This window comes from Aegilops tauschii, chromosome 3 (assembly GCF_002575655.3).
Source record: "Aegilops tauschii subsp. strangulata cultivar AL8/78 chromosome 3, Aet v6.0, whole genome shotgun sequence".
In the NCBI taxonomy this organism is placed as follows: Eukaryota; Viridiplantae; Streptophyta; class Magnoliopsida; order Poales; family Poaceae; genus Aegilops; species Aegilops tauschii.
In genome coordinates this window covers 531971175-531980224 of record NC_053037.3, presented here as the reverse complement: position 1 = coordinate 531980224, position 9050 = coordinate 531971175, and the positions used below count along the sequence as shown (strand labels likewise).

General features: G+C 43.2%; 2 protein-coding genes across 2 annotated transcripts; one reads left to right on the top strand and one right to left on the bottom strand.

Annotated features, from left to right (window-relative positions):
• Window positions 1-707: 707 nt before the first annotated feature.
• LOC120975985 (uncharacterized) lies at window positions 708-2006 on the bottom strand. The gene is made up of 2 exons (XM_073512004.1): window positions 1639-2006; window positions 708-1134 (listed from the first exon to the last, which is right to left on the bottom strand). Exons 1-2 carry the CDS (start codon window positions 2004-2006, stop codon window positions 708-710), a joined length of 795 nt encoding a protein of 264 aa, XP_073368105.1.
• A 1149-nt stretch (window positions 2007-3155) lies between these two features.
• On the top strand, window positions 3156-4280 carry LOC123497659 (uncharacterized). The gene is made up of 2 exons (XM_045234309.2): window positions 3156-3671; window positions 4017-4280. Exons 1-2 carry the CDS (start codon window positions 3291-3293, stop codon window positions 4278-4280), a joined length of 645 nt encoding a protein of 214 aa, XP_045090244.1. The 5' UTR covers window positions 3156-3290.
• Window positions 4281-9050: the final 4770 nt, after the last annotated feature.

The window sequence follows — 9050 nt, the reverse complement described above, 5'->3', positions numbered from 1 at the left end:
TCCATCACGGTCACGCAGAGAGCATAAACCAGAACCAGCTTTATTGAGCCCATTCAAATACAAATAGGTTGCATCAATTGATCATCAATTGATAAATGCTCATGCTCATGCTCTACTTTTAGCATCATTTCATACACGTTTAGTTCTTATCAGAAAGTGGAAATAGGTACTTTTGGCAATCATGAGCATCCTCTACTTATAGCAATATCTAATGCATCATCAGTACAAAGCTTGATTTGGCAATAGGTGGAATCGGCAATCATTTGCATGGTTTAATTTTGTGAAGCTATAATCATGCTGAGTTATACACTAAACATAATCATGCCAAGCTATAACTAGCATAGTCATAAACCAGGCTTTTCTTAAGCACAGGTGCTTATTTGTACAGGGTAGACGCATAACTAGGCGTCTCTCCTGTAGAAATAGGCACCAGTGCTTCAGAAAAACCCTGTTTATTTTTCTAAGCACCACCGTACGCATCAAGCATTGTACAAGGCTTATCATGCATCACCAAAATAGTATTAACAACTTGGAACACTAAACCAGAGTAGCAGCAAACTCTTAAGATAAACGGCAGATCAACCACCGCACAGCATAAGTTCAGACACACCATAGGACATAAGTTCAGACACATCGAACAACAAAGAAACATAGATATCATAAAAGGACACTGCGCTAGCAACTTGAAGGCAGACTTTGATCTCTCTTCATGCCGCGTAGTGGCAGTGGTAGTAGGGGTCAGCCTCTTGTGCTTCTGAAATTTCCACACCTGATTTGATGTTGTCTATTATCTTCCAAGCCTTGTAGGTGGCGTACGCATCCTTCGCTGCGTACTCGATGAGGTAGTCTGGCAGCGGGCTGATCCCCCACAGTTTATGGTCTTCGGTCCTGTTGATCTTCTTCTTCATGTTTTGGTAAAATGGGTGGATGACGCTGGCTGCAACATCAGCCAAGGAGTCGTACTGCTTCTTTCTGCCGGCATATGGAACTCTATAGTTTTTCTGAATGTCGATGTACTTTTCGGGATTGATCTCCAAACCAGACATCTTCAGCATCTCTTTGTCATTATGAATGCTGAAACCGGCAAAGGTGAACAACTTCTTCTCCTGGAGGAAGCTCTTGAGGCGCTTGGGCCTTCAAGGGGAGAGACATATTGAAGATTAGTAGTAATTTTGAAGATGAATGCATGAAGTACATGATGTTATTTCTCTTTTTGGATCATACAGTTGAAAATAACACTACAGCAAACTACTTCACTACATCAACTTCAGAACAACTTTTAATACATCTAGTCCAGTGCATCCACACCGGTAGACACGACACTAATGCATCAATATCAGAAACTACACTAGTAGACACAACACTAATACATCTAGTCCAGTGCATCAACTTCAGAAAATAACACTAATGCATCCACAGGCGGTAGACACAACACTAATGCATCAAGATCAGAAACTACACTAGTATATCAAGTTTGGTGATTAATCTGGTGCAAGATTTTAAGATACTAATCCAGTGCATCAGGGTAAAAATATATGCCAGTCCATGTACTTCAGAAACCACACTAGTGCGTGCACTTCACAATCTACACTAGTAGATGTAGTTGAGAAACTAGGGTATATGAGTAGGATGGCTCACCATTTTGTGGCCGCAGCGATGTGGTAGACCAGGCAGAGTTCATCCATGCATAACTGCAGAACTGCTGCGTACTGCGGAGGTTCGTCATCCCTGGTATACTCCACATCAACGCCGACGAATCTAGGATACCTGCCGACGGCTTTCATGAAGAGCCTGGTGAGCATTTCGTCGGCAGTGTCTGGATTGCTGGTGCAGACGACCTCCAGCGTCTCTTTGCCGTGGAGTTCCACCTTGTCAAGTTTGGTGGTGTAGTCGCGCTTCTCACCGGGGACCTGAACGTCGTCTTTGTTGATGCTCTGCTCTTCCTGCTTGATGCTCTGGTCGGACGTCTCGCCACAGTGACGCTTGGTAGACGGCTCATCCGCCATTGCCCTTCTCCAGCGACGGCGGTTTTGAGACAGAGACGGTGGTTGCAGTTTGTGGAGTAGATGGACGTGGTTCGCATAATGAGGGAGGAATGGAGGAGAAGGTGCCTTTTTGAGTTCTGGGGGAGGTGGTTCGTCGCGTGAGGGAGGCGCTCGTCGTTATCGTGATCGTGGGGGTCATGGGGCTCGTGCTGTTCATGTTCCATTCTGTAACCACCCACGGGCCTGCAACGATAAAATGCTTAAAACACTTCTGACATGAAAAAAAGAGAGCAAAAAACAGAGTACTATCGGTCTCACAAGTGCACGCGGTCGTGCACCTCCTGCGGTTTGCCATCAATTGCTATCGGTCTCACAAGTGGGTCCCCTTGTCATCCACACAACCGCGCCACCACATGTACCACATTTTTCTTTCTCCCCGTCTCGACCACTCCACATCTTTCTTTCTCCCCTTCTCGACCAACGCCGCCGACGCCGCCATCTCCCGACGACCCCTCTCTTCGCTGCCGGTGCGCGGCCGCCGCCAACTCCGGCAAGTACGTGAGATCTCCCCTCTTCTTCCCTTCCCCAACCGCGTCTCCCTACGGAGGCGGATCAGAGCCGATTGGTTTGGACTGAAACTTAGTTTTTGGATTGGATCTTGATTTGGTTTCTATGGTTTGAACCTTTGGATTCAATCCAAAAGTTGAAAACAGTTTGGACTGGGTTGCATGACGAGCATGTATAGTTCGGTTTGGTCTAGATTCTAAATGAAAATATCTGGATTGGTTTGGTTTTGATGTGTGCCGTGGATTGGACTGGTTTTAGTTTGGATGCCGAACTATTCCCAGGTTTAGATGAGACGGGCATTGCCATTGTCATTGGCATTGCTTTATTACGTAGATGATAGTAAATAGATTGATTGGCCATTGCCAGTATAGGTTATCACTCTGATTTATTATCTGTATGATCTTTGTATTGTACTATGTACAATTCAACTTAGAGTTCAACATGTTCTGTGTAGAATGGAGGAAGCACCATGTGGACGCTGCAACTCACGGTGCCGGACCAGCCTTTCTACTGCCACTCTGTTCGGCATCTACTTCCAGCCTTCTTTTAATGTTGCAGCGGTAACAATTTATATGAACCTTATGACAGTACATTCTTTTTTTTTGCTATTTCCACTAATGTATTGTGTCTGTTATTTGTTTTTATCTTACACAGATCGTACCATGCAATGTGAGATTGGCATTCAATGAGCTCATCGGACACACCGTGACCTTCGACGCTCTTGGGGGCCCATACACTATGCAGGTCGAGAAGGGGCGAAAGATAACCCAGATAGGAGGAGATGATTGGGATCGTTTCATCTCCCGCATGCGTCTTAGTGGGGGTGAATTGATCAGGTTCTCCTTCAGAACAGATAGGCCCAGGATTTCTGTTATCTATCTAAATTTGATTCCGGATAGTGAGGATGAAGTTCATGAGGAGGAAGATGGTGCTGATTCAGATGATGACGATTCAGATGATGATGAGAACCCACTTGTTGAATACCTGTATGCCCAAGGACTCAGACTAGGCGACGAGAAAATCGGCAACCTCTGGGACATGCTTCCGCTACGTGAAGACTACCTAGGGAAGCCATTCGTGACCCGCCTCACAAGGACGAATGTTAAACGGCATATCATGGTATGTTACTTAGTGTGGTAATTACATGATATGCATGCTTAGTTAGTGTAGTAGTTCATATGATATGCATGTTGTAGTACTGTGATGAGAGGCCTAGTTTAGAATTCATGTAGTGAAGAATTTTATGACATGCATGTAGTGTAGTAATATGCGATGATATGCTTAGTGTACGCAGTAATCTAATGATATGCCTAATTACTGTAGTAATTTGATGCTTGGCGTATAGTGTAGTGATGTGATGATATATATGCTCAGTGTTGAATCCAATGATATATGTGTCTTGAAGTGTATGCTTTGTTGATAATTGCACGTGACATGATCATATATCATGTGAACTGTTTTCAGAAATTACCTAAGAGGTTACTTGATAGCTGTGGCATCGACCCGGACGAAGAAGGCATGGCTGCTGGACTACGCCTTACCAGAACGGGCTCCATCACCAGCTGTGCCTATGCAGTGGACACGGACGGTCGCACTGTCTTGAGCAGGGCAGGGTGGAAGAAGTTCCTTCATGCCAAGAATCTTCGGGTAGGACAGGCCATCCTACTCAGTGTTGCGAACACCCGTCGCCATGACTTGAGGATGATGATCACCATCCACCTCATTTAGAACTGGGGTGGGCCATGTATCAATGTGAAATGAACTTATTATGTTAGCTCTTGTTTGCAAGTACTTGTCGTGTATTACCGTACCTATATCTACTCATATCTAGGTACTATTCCTTGTGATGGATTGCAACTATTATTAACTGGTAACTAATGCTCTACTACCTATGATTATTCCACTGTGTTACATGGTAACTGTTATATATGTTTGCTGAAGCTTCCGAAGAATTTTACATACATCGTTTAAAAAATGTTCATGAATTATATTTTTTCATCAACTTCAAAAAATATTCGTATTATTAAGAAATTGCGAAAAAATTTAAAATTCACGCTTTCTTAAGAAAAACATAAACATTTTGAATTCAGGAACAATTTTTTAAACGATGAACTGTTCTTGAAATCAGGAAAATTTTCCAAATTCAGAAATATATTTTTGAAATTGTGAACATTTTTAAAATTTCCTAATATCTTTTACGAATTCATGAACATTTTTGAAAAATTCATACATTTTTCAAAATATTTTGAACATTTACTAAAAATTCATGAACAGTTTTTTAGCATATGAACACTTTCTGAAATCACGAACATTTTTTGAATCTGTGAGATTTATCATGTCCTGAACATTTTTTCAAGCCATGAAGAACTTTGGAATGCGAACATTTTTTCGCAATTTGCAACTTTGTAGAAATCCTGAATTACTTTCAAAAGGAAAAATAGAAAACAGAAAAAAAAATAAAAAGGAAAAACGAAAGGGGCTTCCCGCCCCTCACATGGGCTGGCCTTAAGGGCGCACGAGGGACGGCGGGTGCACGCTTCCTTGGTTTCGGGCGTGTTGGTCGTCATATAGGATCGTATGCCCGGCCGTATACGTATTTGTTTGTATACGGCGGCCTTTCGTGCACGCGTGAAGCCGCCCGCGCGTGGGGCAGCACGTGTCACGGGTAGTTGCCAAAACTGTCCCATCATATAAATGTGGACGGCAACCACCTCCGGCCGCATCGCCCACCATTTCCCCCGCCGCATCGTCTCCCTCTCTCCACTCCCCACTCCCCAAAACCCTCTCCTCTCCAACCTCCTCGTCTCCCTCATCGCATCCTCTCCATCGCCATGGCGGACGCAGGAGGCGAGCGCCCCGATTGGGGTGCAGATCTGGTGGAGCAGGCGCGGCAGGTCGCTGCGGGCACCTTTGTGAGGGGGCGTGCCGGCGTCCAGCGCGGTGCTCCCTCCGCTGGAGATCTGGAGAAGGCGGGGCCGGGCCGCAGCAACGCGGTCCAGCCAGATGCGCCCGCTCTAGCGATCTCCGGCAAGGCGCAGAAGGTGGAGGCGGGCTCTGTCGAGGCGCAGAAGGTGGGGGGCGGGCTGTGGCGAGGCGCACGAGGTGGAGAAGGTGGAGAAGGTGGAGGCCGGCTCTGGCGAGGAGGAGGCGGAGCAAAAGGTATCTGCTTATCACTTTTAGTTGGTAGTTTTTAGATTGTAGTGTTTGTGGCCAGATCTTTGTTTGGTTAGATTTGTGCATGGCCTTGTGATTTGGAAATTGTCTACCTGAGGTGATTAGATGGTGCATTAGTTTGGTTGTAAATATAGTGAAGGATGTGCTCATGTACTGGGTGTTGTCATGTTAATCCAAAAGAGCTTCTCAAGGGCTGGATTTTTTTGTGCTGGATTGGGGCTTCTGAAGGAGAGGGGAAGCGTGGTCGAGGGGAAGGGGCAGTCTATGCTTCTTTAGTTTGGGTTAGTTGTGGAATTTTGTTGTTGCTTCACACGTATTGACAGCATTGAACATCCTCTGCAATGCCGTTGCTTCAGAGATAAAAGCATCTTGGGGTTTTTTCAGATGCTTATTAGATTAGTAGTTGAATTTTTGCTTGTTAGATTTTAATTAGTATGAGGTTGAATAGCTTATTTAAGGGGGAATTTAAGGTCAGATAGATGTCATATGATTATTAGATCTGTAGTTCAATGCTGCTGACATTTATGATTATTTGATTTGATCTGTGGTTCAATGATACTGGATGGAAACATATTTGATTTGGAATGCATTAATTTTGATGTGCCAATGAATTGATTTAGATGATACAAGATTCATCTATAGTATAATTTGTTGTTGTTTTGGTAAGTAATGAAATTTTAGATGTTTGTTGGAGATGTATGCATTTATAGTTGAAGTTGTACCTAATTAACTACTGCATTATGTTAATATGTGTAGGAGCTTTGCTGCATTATCCCAAAAACAGTAATCTGTGCATATTGAAATTTGTAGTTGGCTTCTGTAATTAGTATATACTATATGTAAAGAGTGAAGTAAACATTCCAAGGCAGGATCCTAGCAACCAAATATACTATATGTTTCCATTAAGTAGTGTGGGGGGGGGGGGAATTCCCTCAAAAGAAAAGTGTTGGGTTAATCCAGGGAATGTCAAGAATCCAGCTTGGATTTTCATTAGCATTTATGAAGGAAAGCATTTATCTGTTGATTGATTGCTTAGATTCTGTATTTATAAAGAAAGCATTTGGTCACTTGCAACATACCAATGTGGTTCACATTCACAATTTTGTGTGTAATGACATTCTTTGAACTGCAATTCAATTCATTGTAATTGATGTGCTTGTTTGACAATATAGCAGGAGGAGGAGGATCTTGCGGTTGTGGGCAACAAGAGGAAGTGGGACAAGACTGGGTTCTACCCATATGACTCTGATGAAGATGAGCCGTATGAGGTAAGGCCTAGTTGAAATGTTATTTGTGCATTGAGTTAGTGTGTTTATAGTATTTGAATGCATAATGTATTAATGTCAGTCATTAATGTGTGCAGTATGAATCTGGAGATGATGTGGACGAGGGGAATGTCGAGTCGTTTGAAGAGAAGGTGGTGTTGAAGATCAGGACCCAAGGACCTGGTATGTACCACAACTGGAGGACGGAAAAGTACCGCTGCCCCTTCTGCAGCAAGCCCAAGCCCAGGTCTGGGTTATTGGAGCATCTGATGGAACATTGCCGGGCTACATCGATCTCCAGTGATGAGTACAAGATCAGGGCTGAGCATTCTGCCCTCCTGAAGGTCCTGAGAAACCCTAACCTCTAGTCCTACATCATGCTGATCATCAGAAGCCGGAAGCCGTACTCATTATCAGTATATTTGATGATGTTTTACTTTTGGAAAGCTGCATCTGGGTCTGAACTGGTTAAAAACTACCTCTATTAATGTAATGTAATGTAATGTATTGTGTGTCTTAACTGGATCTGTTGTGAACTGCCTGGTACCTAATGCTATCTATATATGTCTGGCCTTAACTTTATTGGTGGTGAATGCTTCCTTCATGTTTACTTGTTGTTTCGATGGTGCAATGATCACAAATGGCGCTTCAGTGTTGCTTCAGACATGCTGCAACACTTGTCTATGCTGTGCGCAAGTGCAACATCCTGTGCGCATGTGCCAATTATACCAAATATTGAATCTGGCAATGTTCCAAATTGGCTGTCGTGAATTATATTACAAGGGGTTTCGTAAAGTTACTGATAATTGTTCATCCTCACACATTCCATCAATGCGTAATTTGAATACTACAAATTCGAAGGAACTACTTAATACATTAACATCACACAGGGAAGTAGCCCTGGTCCAACGGCATGAGAAAGGACGAACAAAAGCTGAAAGAAGAAGGATCAGCCAGTAGCAGCACCATCAGCCTCCCAGCCTCACAACTGCAGCCAGCCTGGTGAACTCCAGGTTTTTTCCTGCAAAACACACCTGGGATGTTGGAGGCAAGAAAATAAATTTGCCAGGGGTCTTGTCATGGCAGCTAATCGCACGGAATGCTAGTACAAATGATGGAGAACAAAACATCCAACATGAGCAAATTCATAGGAGTTCTAGATCCATGGATACCATCAAGAAAAAATGCTCAGTTCTAATTCAGACACAACACTTGGTGAAAACATGCATATTCATATCAGCAACATTGATATGGCATCGGAGTACTACCCAGTACTTCGTATTTGTCTGCCGTTAGATCGACATCAACGAACGGTTCTAAAAAAGCCCAACCACTCTAAAACATGAGTAAGCCAACATCCCTACAAAAATTATTTCACTGCTTATGTCTATTTTTTTGCTGAATCATTAGGAAGCCCTAAATATTTGGATGCAAGATCACCGACATGGTACTACTGAAATATTTCAGTGTCTACATCTCTGTACTGAAAGTGCATTACTGAAAATATTTCAGTGGCTACGTGTGTGTGTACTGAAACAGCACCACTGAAATATTTCAGTTGCTACATGCGTGTACTGAAACAGCACCACTGAAATATTTCATTTCGTACGTGCGTGTACTGAAAGTGAACCACTGAAATATTTCAGTGGGTACGTGCATGTACTGAAAGTGCACCACCGAAATATTTCAGAGGCTACGTGCTTGTACTGAAACAGCACCACCAAAATATTTCAGTGGCTACGCGCCTGTACTGAAACTGCTACACCGAAATATTTCTGGGGTTGCGTGCGTGTACTGAAACTGCAGTACTGAAATATTCAGTGTCTACCCGTGTGTACTGAAATTTTTCAGTGTGTACCCGTGTGTACTGCAATTGCACTACTCAAATATTTCAGTGTGAACCTGTCAGTACTGAAATATTTCAATGTCTACAACTATCTACTAAACTTGCAGTATTGAAATATTTCAGTGTCAACCCAGAGTCTATCACTCTAAACTGTGTACTGAACTTTTCTGGAGGCACTGCTTGCAGCCAAAATATTGCAAGTTCAATTTACAC